The following is a 17,635-nucleotide window of genomic DNA, read 5'->3' as shown; positions in this document are numbered from 1 at the left end:
AGACCACTGAGCATCTGAGTAGAAGATGAATGTGTTGTCTTAGAGCATATCATTGGATAGAACATATCATTGAATACAGAGAGCCTGAAAGGATGAGGAGACTTGCATGATACCTGCAAAAGCATTTGCATCTGCCATCTTTGTTTCAACAGGCAAATCTATTGAGAAAATCTAAATCTATTTAAAAAAGGGAGTTCCCACTTCCTGTTAGGCACTGTGTCTAATCCTCTCAACAACACTGTGAAGTGAGTAGTAAACCAGTTTTATAGATAGGAAACTGAGGGTCAGACCAGCTAAACAACTTGCCCAAGGACACAGTGAGTGGAAAAAGCAAGAGTCAAAGCCAGCCTTTCACCCCAAATCCACATTTCTGTTATACCATGCAGCAAATCGCCGCCGCATTGCAATCATTCACTGTGTAAGCCTACACACAATGCTGACACAGTGCAACTCCAATATCATGAAGGTCCACCAAATAAGAAAGAGTTATGACCTCATTTTTACTGCTATTGTTACATGCTTTACAAACAGGAAATGCAAATGATCACTTGAGTCATTTTCTCGTCAAGCAATCAATTACACATATCTGGTTCAGGCTTGCCATTGAAATAGTTGCATTTTCTCCAGTGTTGCATTTCTCCATAAATATCTACAAAAATTTACCTTTCTATGTTCCTGTGTAGTTACCAGAAACAATTGTTTGGATGTGGACATTTTAATTGTAGTGAAGTAGTTATCGTTTGCTTCGAGTATCCTGCTAAATTTCTTTATGATCAGCAGTCTAATTCATTGGCAGTATAAAGTACGTTTTAGTATTGATGTCCTAGAAAACATTTATATTGCATAAATCTACCAATATAATAATTGGCACTTAGAACAGACAACAAAGATATACATCTATAGTATTAAAAGGGAAAATGATTTTTTTGCAGAGGCAGCTTTGATGAATCCACCTCCAAGTTCTGTGTTGCTTGTGTGACAGAAGCATTTGATTACCTGCATCGACTAGGTATTATCTACAGAGACCTGAAGCCAGAAAACTTAATACTAGATGCTGAAGGTTACCTGAAATTGGTAAGACTTACAGTATTCTCTTACTTACAGTATCATATGAGATATTTCCAAACACAAAGTTGGGGTATAGTTGCAATTTGTTTTAATTTTGGTACACCTGTTATTTTCACTTTGGGGGTAGGGCCTTTGAAATTGACACACACAACACAGGGAGCCGTGTTACAAGCACACTCTTTTTGGCCTACGAATTGAATGTTTCATCCGTATTTATGACACCTATTAGGTATTCACATAACAGAATGCCTTTAAATTTGGATTTTATTAGTATTTTTTGACTAATAGTCTTAACTAGGTTTTAATAGATTCCTGCTACATATAGGGACTGGCTCTAAAGGATAAGGAAAGAAGATAGCATGGCTCTTGCCCTGAGATACCCACTGTCTGTACAGAGAGAAAAGATACACGTATGAATGTTGGTAGTTTTTTTTGGAAATCTTTCTAGGTGATCCTAAAAGTACAACCAGGCTTGAGAATCACAACACTAGGATACAGGCTCCTTGGTGACAGAGACTTTCCTTGCTGTCATCTTTGTAATGCCCTCATGCTCAACATGAATCCTCTTGTATGTCACACTAAAGAAAAAAATGCTACCAGTCACATAAACTGCTTTCCGTGAGAAACTATATTAGAACTGGGCAGTCATAATTTAGGAGAAGCCAAGACACTTTAGTCCTTAGGAGGGGACCGCATCAGGATGGGGTGCCAAACTGAGTTTTCCTGAGTCCATTTTGTAAGTACCTCAAGGACATTAAAGCATCTCTGAACATAACATTTGCAAACATATTAAAAGTTTTTCACATCGAAACTTTTATATATGGAAATAATAATAATACTTACCATTTCATGATAGCTATGTGTAAAGCTACTGTGCTTTTTGCATTTTGCAATTGATATATTTAACAATTGATGAGATAGTTTTTGTCATCCACATGTTACCATGTATAATTTAGTCTTAGGAATTAAATTATGTGTAATTGCTAAGGGATTTCTCTCCATAGTAAAGGAGTAAAGTCCTCGCATGTGAAATCTGGCTGACTTCCAGGAAACATTTTGATCCATTCAAGCCTTATCTTATCCATGAAAGACAGTTTTGAGATTGGCGAGGTACTAACACAAGGGCTCAATCACTCTTCTTCTTCACAATTCCTTCATTGGCTATGCCTCTCACAGCTCTTTAGGGAAATCCTTTGGAATATTCTAGAAGTAAAAAAATATCGTGAGGGGTCCAGATATCCATTAGGTTCATTTCTTTTTTTTTTATAGCTGTTTGTTTTTAAAATATTAGATAGCATATTCAATATTTATAGTCATAGAGATCAGTAAATATCTCTCCTGTTAGTCATTGTTATCCACCCTGCTAACTCATTTGCCAACCAGCTAAATGAAGGTTACTAAAGCCTTTAGAAATTAAAAAGTAAATGTTGGCTATTTGCATTTCTAGCTATATATCAAATTAGATGTCCTGATCCTTTCACTATAAAATGTCTAAAAATACTGGATGAAACATGAAAAACAGTATTACATGCAGGGCTGAATTTATAAGACAGCATTGGGATTCTCCTGAGGCTGGGAACCAAGCTTGAGCAGTAGCATAGGATGGAGCTCAAACATTGGAGCTGCTGTCTTGTGGGCACCCAGCAATTCTAGGTGGCCTAGAGGTTTGATTTTATTAGCTGCACCCTCTGGAAACAGGAGACCAAGGTTTGGACCTGGGCAGTGTGGGCAGTTCAAACAGAGAACATTGTACAGAGCCAGGAATCACACAGATCACACTCTCAGGGAAATAGAAAACAAGAAAAAAATATTTATAAACACAGAGTAAATGCAAGAAAACATGCTTTTCTCATTATTGGGCTCTTGGTAGAGAAACAGAGGTCGCCTCTGAGTTCTTGGCTACAAGCTGGTCTTTGTGAAAGTTGGGCGCCCAGTCTTTAAGGATGGAAAAACCCAAGCAATAATTTGAGTGAAAATGGAGCCATGTTGGTAGTATGTTCAAGTTTCCAAGAATAAATATATATTCTCTTTGGAAGAATGTACTCTCAACTTAGGACTCTCAGAGATAAAGTTCCAGGGAACATGAGCTCATGTTTAAAAAATAAAATTTAAAAATATATAAGAGAAAAAGGTACCATGAATATTATATGGCAGGCACATAAGTGTTTCATATATTGGAGTAATCAGATAAAAACTGTAAAATAAATACATCTAACGCACCTTATAAAAATAAGAGAGGAAATAACAAATGAGTAAGGAACAGAGTCTCTCGAAAAAAATCTAACAGGTTTAGAAAAAACTAACAAATAAAACTTCTATTAAGAAATTAAGAACATAATTGAAATGTAATATTCAATAGAAATTTTCATTAATGGTGGAGTAGCTTGCAGTGGAATGATCTTACTGACATTAATTATAATATATGTATAAAATGTGTGAAGACATTGGAGAACAACAAAAAGTAGACTTTGAAACTTTGAAAAAAGGGAAGGAACCCAATGTGGGTCAAATCCACATTGATACAGCTGTTTGCAGCTGTTCATTTCAGGACACTCCTTATTGTATAAGGCACAGGGGATAAACCTTTAGTTAACATCGTATTTAACAGTGAAATATTGAACATTTTCCATTAAATTGTGGAAAAGGCAAGAATATTTTCTGTCACCACTTTTTTCAACATTGTAGCAGAGATCTTAGCAAATGAAACAAACCAAGAAAAAGAAATGAAAAGCCAAAGATTAACAAGGAAGAAGTTACTTATCTTCATTTGTTGATGACATGATTGTTTATATAGAAAAGCCTAAAGAATCTATCAAAAAAGTACTAAAAAGAATAAGTAAGTTAAATATGATTACAGCTACAAAGTCCATATATAAATAAAAATTCTATTTCTATATACTAGCAATAAATTTTTATAAATTAAGTAAAAATACCATTTATAATATCAAAAATCAGAAAATAATTTTGAACAAATTTAATGTGTAAAAATGTGGAAGACTTCTATATTGAAAACCAAAAAATATTGCTGAGAAAAAAAATAACTGTATGGTAAGATACACTATGTTCATATATTGGATAACTCAATATTTGATAAGATGTCCATTGTCCCCAAATCTAAAGATTGAAGGCCATTGCCATAAAAATTGGAAGAACCATTTTTTAGAAACTGAGATGTTTATTCTAAAATTTACACAGACATGCTGTGTTCAAAAGAGTTAATAACCACTTTGAAAAAAGAAATTGAGAAATTTATAATATCTTACATCAGATTTATTATAAATTTATACTAATCAAGGCAGTGTGATAATAGTGTAAGGATAGAAAAGTAGCTTAATATAACAGAATAAAGTTCAGAAATAGACATATGTAGTCAACTGATTTCCAGCAAGAGAGGAAAGACTAGTAGTCTTCTCAGTAGGTGTTGCTGAAACAACTGGATATGGATATGTGGGGAAAAAAATGAACCTGACTCACCTTGCACTATATACAAAAATTAATTCCAGATGAATCCTAAACCTATAAAGCATCCAGAAGTAAATATAGGGTAATCTCTTCACAACGTGGGGTAAGCAGAGATTTCTTAGGACACAAATAGTAGCAATCTTAAAAAGTTTGGGCTGCTATAACAACAATACCATAGGCTGGGTGGCTTAAACAACAAACATTTATTTCTCATAGTTTTGGGGGCTGGAAAGTCTAAGATCAAGGCTCTGAGGGAAGTGGTGTATGGTTAGCGCCAGTTTCCTAGCCCATAGACAGCTGCCTTCTCACTTCTTCATTCAGGGAAAGATGGAGAGAGAGGGAGGGAAGAAGATAGAGATAGAGAGAGCTCTCTCCAGTCTCTTCTTCAAAGGGCACTAATCCCATCATGAGGGCTTTACCCTCATGACCTAATTACCTTCTAAAGGCCGCACCTCCAAATATCATCACACTGGGCATTAGGGTTTTAATATAGGAATTTGAGTGGGGGACACAAACATGCAGTTCATAATAATTGGACTTCATTAAAACAAAAAATTTCTGATAATCAAAATATTATATTATTCAGAAAATGAATAGTTATGCCATAGACTGGGAGAAAATATTTGCAATATCTATTTATGACAAAGGACTTGATTGTATCTAGAAATGTATAAAGAACTCCTACAGCTCAATAATAAAAGGACAACCCAAGTGGAAAAAAATGGTCAAAGGTCTTGAAAAATCAATTCACCAGAGAAGACAGGAATGATCAATAAGCCATATCAGTAGTCATCAAGAAAATGCAAATTAAAACCACAAAGAGTTATCATTTCATACCCACTAGAATGATCAGAATTTAAAAGATTGACAGTACTTTCTAATGGGAAAAGAAAATTGTAAACTGTTGGAAGAAGAGTTTTGTCATTTTCTCGGATTCAAACCTATGCCTGCTCTGTGACAAGAAACTCCGCTTCCTGATGGAAATTGCATTCCTTGTATTTATCCAGGAAAATTGAACTTCTGTTTTAAAAAATCTTGGGCAAGAATGTTCATAACCTCTTTATTCCTAAAAGCCCCCAAATCAGAAACAGCAAGTACCCATCACCAATTGCATATATACACATTTAGCAGTACATTCAGCAATGGAATGGTGCTCAGCAGTGTAAAGGAATGCATTACAGCAAACAACAGCAGGAATGAATTTTAAAAACTACGTTGAGCAAAAGATGCCAGACACAAAAGAGTATCTTCTGTATGATAACATCTATTGGCATTCTAGAATAGATGGTACAAACAAATCCAATGGTTGCCTCTGGGAGGGGCATGAGACTGAAAAGGGGCAGGAGGGAACTTTCCGAGATAATAGGAGTGTCTGTATCTTGACCGTCAGCTGGTTGTAGTTACATGAGTATAATCTGCATTAAAATTCAATGAACTGTACATCAAAAATATGTGCACATTTTTCTGCTTATATATTACACATCAATTTGAGAAATGTAATAGGTTAAATAGCAGATGATTCACAAATAAAGAGAAAAATCAGTGAACTTAAAGATAAATTTCAGTATTAATAATTTACAATGTACCATAGAGACACAAAAAGGTGGAAAATAAGAGTAATAAGGTGACTTGAAGAACAGAGTGAGAAGTTTTTAAAACGTTTAATTGGAGTCCAAGATAAAAATAATATAGAAAATGAGGGAAAGTAGTATTTAAAGATATAATGGCTGAGAATTTAAAAAAACACCAATCATCCAGTAAAGGAACCCCAACAAATCCCAACTGGGACAAATTGTATTTATTATAGCTCCTCTCTTTGCATAGCAAATCATTCCAAAGCTCAACGGCTTAAAACAACAATCATTTACAATCTCACAGTTTCTGTGGGCCAGGAATTCGGAGAGTGGTTCAGCTGAGTCGTTCTGACTCGAGGTCTGTCATGAATTTTCAGTCAGATGTTGGCTGGCGCTGCAGTCACCTGGTGGCTTAACTAGGGCATCCAAATCCAAGGTGACTTGCTCATATGGCTGGCAAATTGATGCTGCCTGTTAATTGGGGGCCTTAAGTTTTTTCCACATGAGCTTCTTTATGGGTTAAATGTCCTCATGGCATGGAGGCTGGCTTCCCTCAGCATGAGTCATCTAAAAGGCTGAGTAAAAGTTACAATGCCTTTTAAGACCTATTCTCAGTCACAAACCAACACTTCTACTGTATTCTGTTGGTCACACAGAGTCAGCCCTGATTTTTCTTGGGAATTATTGTGAGAGGGACACCTCTGCCTACCAGGAGAAGTGGATCACTGGGGCTACCTTGGATGTTGGCCATTGTCATAGCAAAAGTACAGAACAAAAACAAAGGGAACGCCTTAAAAGCTATTAAAGACAAGGCAGTTTACATAAGCAGGAATGAAAATTAGTCTCTCAGTTGACATCTCAACAATAGAAGCCAGAACACAGTGGAATAATATGTTCAAAGTTCTGAGAAAAAAATAACTGACAAACTTTAATTACAAATTCAGGGAAACTCTTTTAGGAGGGTGAAATAAAGGCATTTTCAAACAAAGATGAAGGGCAGACAAAGGATGTGGTTAAAGGAGAGATAAAATGATCCCTGAGGAAGAATCTGAGATACTGCTGGGAGTGGTGACTGTAGAAAAATGGTAAACATGTTATTAATCTATTAAAATTATGGTATAACATAATAATTATTCTATTATGTACTACTAAAAATGAGAAAATGCTAAATACCTGAACAACTGCAGCATGTAAACTGACAGTAGGTTTAATTGAAATTAAAGTGGGAGAACATGTCATTCATTTTAAAAGAAGGTGAAACAGGAAACCTAGAAAACAATCAAAGAGAAAGCACAAATTGGGAGTAGAGAGAAATGCAAACGGACTTAACACGTCAGATAAAAACCAAAGATTGTCAAATAAATTTAAACCATAAAAATCAGTTATATGTTTACAAGAGACAGACCTAAAAACATGAGGATGCAGAAGGGTTGAAATTAAAAGGATGGAAAAAGATATGCCTGGGAAATATTCAACAAATTTAAATGCAGGTGTTAATGTTAGTATCAGGGAAGAAGTATTACTAGAAATAAAGAGGGTTACCATATAATGATGAAAGTTTCGTTTCACCAAGATGATACACAAATCTTGATCTTTTATTTACCAACAAATGCTTCAAAAATAAGAAGCAGAATTTGATAAAATAGGGGTAAATGAACAACTGTAAGAAAATTTAATACACCTCTCTCAGAAATTGATATAACACCCAGACCAAAATCACTAAAGCTTTAGAAGATGTGTACAACACAATTAATTAACTTGATCTAATGACTTATAGAATATGGTTCCCAGTAATTAGAAAATACACAATAACAAAATTTGGTAACATACTGAGCCATTAAGCAAGTTTTATCAAAAATCATAAATAGGAATTGGGCTATTGGTGGGTAGCCAGCAAAACTGCTTTCACTGAGGGTTTCTGAGGGGATTGCAATAGAGGTGGCAGTGGTGGGGGTACCTGGGGACAGCACAGCAGGAATGCACATCTGGGTGATGGACGCTCGGCAGTGTAGCCTTGGACACCAATGTCTTTGAGGATGGCAGACTCCTTGTTAGAGTGACCTTGGCCTCATTCTACAAATTTCATTAAGTGATATTTTTATCTTCCTGCAATTTTTTTTTTTTTTTTTTTTTTTTGGCGCTATCGGTGAGGGGTCAGATATCTAAGGATGGCAGGAAAGTAAAGGTGGTTTTTCTGAGCAAAGCATAACCAGTCCTGAAATAAAGATGTAAGAGAAAGGTGTGGATTTTGAATGTGTCTCTCTAGAGGCTGTAGAAGTGTGCCCTTCTCTTATAATTACAGAAAATGAGTTTGTGGTAAGGAATGAAGACCTCATTCCACTTTTCTTCCCCAATTCATCATTGATATTGCCATTCCGATTCGTTCCTAAATGAATCCCAACTGGTCCAAGCTGTCTGCATCAGGAAACACACTGAGTAGTAATTAAGGATTAGGCAGATATTACTACTAATGGACCATGAAGAGTCACATCATTTTCTCTCAATTGCCCATCCAATAATTTCCTAAATCTCCACTTTCAAGGCCAAGGACAGCTGATGAACACAATAATCATTAAAAGCCCTTCTTCTGGTTATCATGAATGAATCCAGGACAATATTAAGATGTAGGACAGTACTTGAAGAGTTTAAAGAAAAACCCACCTTGTTCTCAACCCAAGCAGAATTTATATACTAGCTAGCCTTCTTGTGGTTGCTCAGCAGAAAACTTGGTTGTAATCCAATAAATCTCAGCTGTCACTCATCAATAAGCATTCCATATGATTGTGCTATTACTCCTGGGAGTAATATACTCCATGTAGTAGCAGAACAACATAATCATATGTATACTGAGTATTATATAAGAAAATACAGTGTAAAACGTATTAAATGTTGACATTGTTGAGTGCTTTAGATCTATCTGCCTCTCTATGCTGATAGCATCACGATGGCAGAAACTGCTAAGCTGTTTTCTGCTTGACTTAGCACATGGCTTAGTATATAAGAATGAATAAAACGTCAATGAGGCAGCTTCTTCCTCACTCCCAAAATAGGGACACTAATTTTTTGGACTCTGATATCGATGTATTTAAGGTAGAAGTCAATAACAAACATTTAAAAACAGGAAGCAACCACTAACAAAAAATTGTAACTCATCATTGAAATTTTAAGACTATTTCAAAGGAATTCAAGGATCAGTGAAGAAGAAACTTTGATGAATTTTTAAAAATAGCATTATACAATAAATAATATACTGCATACTCGTATATGTCACCACAAGTGGGTTGCAGCTAAAGTAATAGCTAGAGTAGTGGTTATAGCCTCAAATGTTTCAACTAGGCAATAAGAAAGGCTAAGTATTAATGAGCTAAGCATCCAATTTAAGAAGTTGGAAAATGGAGAAATAAAATAAAACCAAAGAAAAAATAATAACATTAAGAACATTAATTAATAAAATCTAAAATAAAAGGAATATAGAACGAAGGTGAGTATTTTGAAAAGATTAACAAAATTAACAAATCTGTGGAAATACTTATAAAAGTAAAAGAGAACAGGTACAGATATGTACTATCATAAGTGAACATAATTACAGTTAAAGCAGAGATTTACGTGGTATAAAAAGTATTTGGACAACTCAACTCTATACTATCTTCTTCTATGAGGCTAGTGTAAACTTGATTCTCCAAAGAAAACTCCTAAGAAAGGCAAATTAATGTCCAGTCTCACTCCTGAATTTAATCCAAAAAAACATAAGCAAAATATTAGCAAATGGAACACTACAAGGAATACAAATTATGACAATAAATCATAACAAGGTTGGCTATATCTCAGGAATGCAAGCATCATTTAACATTAAAAATTTTATTAAAACAAGTCACTGCCTTAATAGATTAAAAAGAAAAACAATTATATAATCACCTCAGTAAATGCAGGGGTATTTTTCATACATTTCTACATTCAATTATGATAAAATCTCTTTGTAGTCTAGGAATATAAATATATTTTATTAACCCAGTGAAAGATACCTGACAAAAATTTAGAGCAAACATTGTACATAATGATGAAACATTAGAAGTATGCTCTTAAAAGTAAGTGGGGTAAGTGCTTCTATTCAGTATTTTACTGGAGGTCCTACTCAATGCAGTAAGAAAGATTAGAAAGTAAATAACAAAGCCTGTTTCCCCATGTGATATAATTAACTCTATAGAAATCCGGAATGCAACAACAAATTACTAAAATGACGTAGAGAGTCTAGTGTGGTTGCTGAATGTAATATTAATAACACAAGACCTCAGTGTATTTTTAAATGCCAGAAACATAGTTGATAAATAGTACTATACATGTCATTTACAAAAAGCATAAAAATATTATATATGTTTATGTAATAAAGTAAGTATATAATGAATCTAGAAATACATCTCGCAAAAATATGTAAGAGCTTTGAGAAACTTACACAAATTTATAGCAAAACATGAAGAGACCTAAATTAATAGGCTCATTCCTCTTCTTCTGGGCACAGAGCTAGACAGCATACCCCAGTCTTTTTTGTGCTATGATCGTGTGTGGCTCGGTTCAGCCAGTGAAATGTGAGCCCACTGTCTGTGCACCACCGTCAGACCTGGGCTGAGAGTGAACTACGCAGCTGATCTCCATGCAGGCTTTCCAGCTTGTGGCCAAGAAACAGCAGATTTGAAGTTGGTAGAGCCATAAGATGGAAGGGGACTGCATTCCCTGAACCATTGTTTGGAGGAGAGCTCCCCGCTGCTCAGTCAAGCCCACTATGTGAGGAAGAAGAAAATTCGTGTAGAGTTTAAGCTTTTATACTTTCGTGGATATGTTTGTGGCAGTAGCTAGCATTACCCTAACTAACTCAGAAGGATGTATCTCCTAGGTTTACAAATGGGAAGACTCAACATCCCAAAGATATCAGTTATCTCCAAATTGATCTACAGGGCTGATACATTTCCAGTGGAATTCCAGCAGAGCTTTTCATGAAGCTTCACAAGCTGAATCGAAAGTTTATGTAGACTAACCAAGGGCCTAGAATGACCAAGACATTTCTGAATACAAACCAGAAGGGTAGGGTGGGAGGGAACTCTCTCAGATATCAGATCTAATTGTAATGCCATAGCTCAACCTAATTACTAATGAGGGAGATGTAGATTAAAACCACAGTGATTTGATACTTACAGATGGCAAAAAATAAAGGTTAATACCACTAAGTGATGGTGAGGATGTAAAGCAACGGGAACTCTTATACACTGTTGCTGGTGAAGGGGTGGTAATATAGCACAGTCCCTAAGGAAAATAATTTCACAATATTTAGTAAAGTCGAAGATAACCACATCTTTGACTTGGCAATTCTACCCTCTTACATGTATCTACTAGGCTACATGGAAAATGGTATTAATAGAAGCATTTTTATAATAGTACACAGATATTAGCTTGGTGCAAAAGTAATTGCAGTTTTTGCAATTATTAACCTTTTAAACTGCAATTAATTTTGCACCAACCTAATATAATACAAGTGTCCATCAACACCATAATGGACAAAAACGATCGTGGTGTGTCAATTCACTGGTGTATGATACAGAGTTAAAATAAATGTACTACAATATGGATTAAATTCACAGATATGATTTTAAGTGAAAAGAGGCAATTTGCCCAGGAATAGATATAAGATTTGTCTAAAAATTTTACACCTGTGAACTATGTATTACTTAAGGATATAAGATATGTGGGGAAATCAGAAATGAATGCAAGCCAATGGTAAACACCAAACTGCAGGTAGTGGTGACTTCTTGGCAATGGGCAGGAGGATACCACGGGAGGAACACATGGATTTCCGCATCGGTTCTGTTCTAATTATTAAGCTGGCAGAGGCTATTCGAGTATTTTTATTCTCATGCTTTATAGCTTGCGTGTATGTCACATTATTTTATATATATCAAGGATTTCCTAACTTGAAAATATAAGTAATCATTGGCTCCATCTATATTCTTTTCGCCAGACCATTATTAGCTGTTCTTATTTAGTGACAATTAAGTTTTTCCCACCAATGTGTTAACATAGGCTGCTTCTTTTCCCTTAAATATCTTCTATTTCCTCATCAACTTATTTATAATGGGAATGTTCCCTTTGAAACTGGTTCAGTCTCACCTCAAATATTCATGACCTTCCTAGATTTAATTTTTTTCATCTTTAGCATTAGAAAAGTAGTCCCTAGCTCACAAGTTGCAAGTTGTTGTAATATATAAATATATATATATATATATATATATATATATATATATATATATATATATATAAAATATCTGATTAAACAGATGTTAATGGTTATCTTTTCATTCAGGTTTTTTTTTACCAAATGTGCTGAACATTTGCTGTGTCATAAATGTTGTAGGGGGTGCAAAATGAATAAGATATAATGCCTCTTCTCAAGGAGCTAGACACACAGCTAGACAATACTGCCACAAGGGATGTAATTGTGGAATATAAACAGTGTTAAAGAACCTCATAGGAGAAAGAAATTCGTTCTGTAAATTTTGCTTAAAGAGATGGTGGTATATAAGATGAGCCTTCAGCGAGTTTTTTTGTTTGTTCTTGTGTATGCAGAGTTCCTCTTTGTCTTGCCCACTTCCTACTAAACCCTCCAACTATTTCAGAGGAGTCATCATGCCCCCATAAAGAATGGGTTGTTGCTGTAAAAGATTCACCCATCCCATACCTTAGTGTCCTCTCATTCTCACTTCCATCTAGGGGGAGCCATCCACTGTTGCCTATTGGCGGACCAGACCAACAGATTCCATTTTACCCTTGTCTAGACTTGGGTTAAGTTAAGTGCCCTAAAAATGCCACATAAATATTTTTTTGGAATGTTATGTCTCCATGAATCATCTGGCTTAATTAGACTGGTCATTTTGATTCCATTTTTTTATGTGACCAAGAGAACCAATATCTGACAAATTTATTGACCCAGAGAGAAACTTCTGGGAAAAAGCTAATACTTGCTGGACACCAGATCCAGTAAACCACAATGCTAATTTTACTATTTCTGCATGATGTAATCATCACTGCAGATTTAGAAGCATCTTAAAACCTTCTAGTTTGTTAAAATCTTTGGAGACAATGTTTTTAAGCTTCCAGCATAATATCAGCTATCCTTAATAATGGGGATTTAACAGAGATGAGAAAAAAACCTGTGTGTAGCTGCTCCAGAGAATCTTCTTAAAAGCTCAGTTTTGCTAGTAGAATTTTCAAAAGGGTTGTGTCTATTTTTTTGTCTTATAGAATGATCCCTTTAAAACATTAGGCCATTCATACCCCTTCTCTTAATCCTCCAATGGCCTCTTAGAAAAATAAAAATCTAAAGTCCTTTCTGTGGCTTACCAGACCACTATGTATGGCCCAGCCACACTTGGCTTCCTGTCTGTCCTTGAACTTACTCTGCATGTTCCCAAAGTCTAGGGACCATGCACTAGCTCTTCCTCTGGCAGAATCAGTCTTGCTCAGATTTTTACTGAGCTCTCTTTCTTAGTCTACTCAGACTTCTGCTTAAATCTATTCAAATGCTACCTCCTCAGAGAGATTTTTCTTAATCACCCAGTTTAAAGTATAATTCAGATTGCTTTCTGTACTTAACTGCTATATGTTTCTTCGTAGCATATGTCACTATTGGACATCATTATGTATATTATATTTTTATGCTTGTTCTATTTCTCTTGAATATAAGTTCTAAGAGGACTGGGGCTTTATCTGTATCCTGGTGCTTGGTATATAGTGGTTTTTAATAAATATTCATTAGATGAGAAAAGCAAGGAGCTTCCATTTCTGTTGCCTAGAAGGAACTGGGTTAAACAAAAATATTGAGGATTTCTGGTGGTAGCCATAGTGATACAAGACAAAGAGTGTGAATTTTTACAGAAAATGCACAGAACTTCATATCAGACGATCTGAGACTTCCTATATTTAAGGCACATGACTGGGTAGGTCTGAGTGTCAATTTCTTCTTACCAAACAGGTTAGACAAGTTGATTCTAAGATTGAAGGAGATAGAGAACGTGGTAACTTTTCATAAATCTTAAAATCTTAATATAATTATTGCGATCTCTTTAGGCCAACATATAAATATTGCAAAAGCAAAACCAGCTATTCAAATTAAAATTGATCACTTTCAGCACTAGAAAAACTCTCCTAAACATCTAATGAACTTCCAGTCAACCTAAAAAGAAAAAACTAGGTGCAATAAAAATGAGTTGAAAAGCTGTTATAAAACAAAAAATTATAATATTTCCATATATGCATGCATTAAAAATGCAATTATAAGCATTGCTTTCTTGTCTCTTAAATTTTAGTCTTTATAAAATTAGATTTTCATATTGGTTCTTTCTCTGAGGAATAAGTAGATAGGCTACTCTCAGCTGGTTACAAATTTTAATTTCATAATATCCCCAGCCATCTCTTAGATATAATCTTTGTGAGTCATTCTGTGTAGATAAAAGAAAATAGTTCAAATTAGGTTGTTTAAATTCCCTTTTTCTAATAAGGAAATTTTTGCTGTTGATACTAATTCTGAAGAGCATTAGCTCTTTGCATTAGCAAAATGGTAAATTTCTAAGAGATTTATTTACGGTAAAGCAAAGATTTTTATATGTCAATATTTGAGTAAATAAATGAGGGCTGGATTTTATAGTTCACTATTTCATACTTTTTTTAGGTGAGGACCTATTTTGATACGTTAACCTTATTTGTTTAGGTTTTTAGCCAAGATTATTGCTATACTATTGAGATAGTGTGTGTAATGTAGCTGTTAAAATGAGCATGTTGAAGCCCAGGTATAATTTGTGTGTCTGTTTACTTGAGGGAGGTGGGGGCAGTTTTATTAAAATAGTATCTGTATGTATTGGAGATGAAAGTATGTGCTAAATAACCACTGTGGAAGGAAACCAACTGTTTGTTTTGCAGGGCAGGGTGTCATTCCTATACACTGCCTCCATTCAATGAGCGGGTCTTCTGTTGCTCCTGCCTTCTTTCCTGTCTCTATTCTGTGCACAGAGTTCATTGAATAGAGTCTCAGAGAGTGGAGGGGGCTGTGCTGAAAAGCCAGAGGAGGGTAACAAGTTCATTACCTGGGGAGACTTCCTAATCGTCAGTCAGGGCCGAGCTCAAATGTCTCCTCCTAATGGCGTCTTTCCCCAACCGTCTTCTTCCTCATGTTCCAGAAGTATCTGCTTTTTGGCCCTCTGAATTTATACTTTCCATAATCTTCTATTATATCACATGATATAATATTAATCACGTAAGGGCAAGTGTTCCCAACACTGTGAGCTTCTCTCCTAGTCAGCACTGTATTTATAAGGCTAGCACAGAGCCTGGCCTATAGTGGGTGCTGAGTGAATAAACATTATTATTCAGAAGTTACTGCAGGTGCTATCCACCACCCACCTCCCTGAGAGGGACTGAAAGTGTACAGAGTCTAGCCAAGGTTGAGATGGGATGATCCTGGTGTTTTCTTTGGACTGCCAGAATTCAGAGGGTACAGACATTGTGCATAATGGTTTTTTAAGATTGTCCAGTATTTTTAGCTCCCCTTCTTCTCAACAATGGTCCCTTGCCCAAGGGAGAATGGTCCCTTGTCCAAACTCTCAATTCTGCTATTATTTGTTTTTCTTGTGATGGAGTTTTAAGTCCTTCGCTTCCCCCTTCTCTCCTCTTCCCAATGAATACCACCATGGATTTGAAAATTATTTTAGTCTTGCTTGTTCCTCGCTTCACATGTGTTGTAATGGCCTCCCCTTGCTAAACCATTCTTCTTGTCCTCTAGGGGTTGTGGGTGTAGAGGTGTGTGCATGGAACTTTCCCCAGTGTAATTGGATTTATACCTGACCCTAGAAAAGAATAAACAAGAGGGTCAGTGTGTGTGTGTGTGTGTGTGTGTGTGTGTGTGTGTGTGTGAAGGAAAGGGTGGGGGTGTGGAAAGAAGATTGGGGAAGTTAGTGGGTAACTTAAAGAGTAACCTGAAAATTTGTCTCTGAAAATTTTTTTGACATTCTTTTCCAGGTTGACTTTGGATTTGCTAAGAAAATAGGATCTGGACAGAAAACATGGACATTCTGTGGAACTCCAGAGTATGTAGCGCCTGAAGTCATTCTCAACAAAGGGCATGACTTCAGTGTGGATTTTTGGTCCCTGGGAATTCTAGTGTATGAGCTCCTAACGGGCAAGTAAGTACCTCCATGTTGTGTTCAGACTCTTCTTCAGAGAAGTGCAAAAATAACTTACTAAGGATAAAAAAATATGTGATTTAAGAGTTTAACATTTGGAAATGTTTCTGATGAAGTATGATGCCTTTTCCTCTTTAGATTATTGCACATATACTATGCTTACTAGTTTATAATGTAAAGAAAAGATTCAAGAAGGTGAAGGAAAGAAGTACAGAATGCTATGGTTCATCTAAAATGGCAAGCCTGTTATTATAGGTAACATATTAAGTGTGTGAAGGTTTTGATAATCCAGCGTAAGAATAAGAAAAGGAATTGACGTTGTAGGCTATGTTATTATTTCCTTTTACATATGGTTTATAATTGAGAAAATAGCAATCATAGTTCAATTAAGTTCATTAATCAATTAAACTAAATTAGCCATCTTCCCAATAAATCATTAACCAGGAATGCTAAGAGAAAGCAACATTGCTGGATTTAAATTTTATTCCCCTTGTCAGCGGATTTCTGGAGGTGCTAATGAACAGAGACAAGACACAGCAGGGGTTTTATCAGTTAAAATTGAATTGTCACTCCCAAAGAAATTAAAGAGCCATACTAATGAATCCAAGGTCCAAAATATTTAACATGCATGTGCACGCATGCACACACATACATTTATATGCACACATGAGCACACACATACATATATAGGCTATATATAATATTAACTCACATTTGTAAAGCATTTTGCAGTTTACAGAGCACTTACATGCATATTATCTAGTTTTGTTTTCACAAACTTGTGTGGAAATTAAAGCAGGAATTTTTATTATTTCTTCATAATTTAAATTTTATTATGATAACTTTGTGATTTAAATTTTATAGATTAGAAAACCAGGGCAGCGAGCTACCTGCCAGAGTTCAGTGATTTGATCACAGATCTTCTGACTCTAAATGTGACAAGACATATTTTCCATTACACACATATGCCATGTAGTATAATGCATGGACACACACACACACACATACACACACACACACACACACACACACTACACACACAAGATTCAGATCAGTTTCCTTTTCAGTTTTGTACCTCCATCCCTCATGAACTGATATGATCATCTTTATAAACCTTTATAACCCGATATTTTCAGGGAAGATTTGCATTTGGAATGGCATAAGAAATTCTAGAATGAGACCATTGATAGAGATTCAAGTCTCAACACATATTTTACATAAAAAGAGTTTCATAGAATCTTCTTGAACTTTTTACACTTACAAATTTAAATGTTAGATTACCTGTGACTACATTCTACTTCCTATTTACAT

The 17,635-nt window shown here is 35.4% G+C and overlaps 1 protein-coding gene across 4 annotated transcripts in view; it reads left to right on the top strand.

The window, feature by feature from the left end:
• Window positions 1–17,635, top strand: part of PRKG2 (protein kinase cGMP-dependent 2) — a 97,464-nt gene that overhangs the window by 63,889 nt on the left and 15,940 nt on the right. For all 4 annotated transcript variants that reach the window (XM_033105262.1, XM_033105263.1, XM_033105261.1 and 1 more), the window contains 2 exons: window positions 933–1,074; window positions 16,161–16,324. In XM_033105262.1, the coding sequence (XP_032961153.1) occupies window positions 933–1,074; window positions 16,161–16,324 (306 nt within the window). The remainder of the gene's footprint in view (window positions 1–932; window positions 1,075–16,160; window positions 16,325–17,635) is intronic.

Source organism: Rhinolophus ferrumequinum, chromosome 5 (assembly GCF_004115265.2).
Source record: "Rhinolophus ferrumequinum isolate MPI-CBG mRhiFer1 chromosome 5, mRhiFer1_v1.p, whole genome shotgun sequence".
Classification (NCBI taxonomy): Eukaryota; Metazoa; Chordata; class Mammalia; order Chiroptera; family Rhinolophidae; genus Rhinolophus; species Rhinolophus ferrumequinum.
The sequence above is the reverse complement of the archived record's forward strand: the minus strand, read 5'-3'. Positions and strand labels throughout refer to the sequence as shown.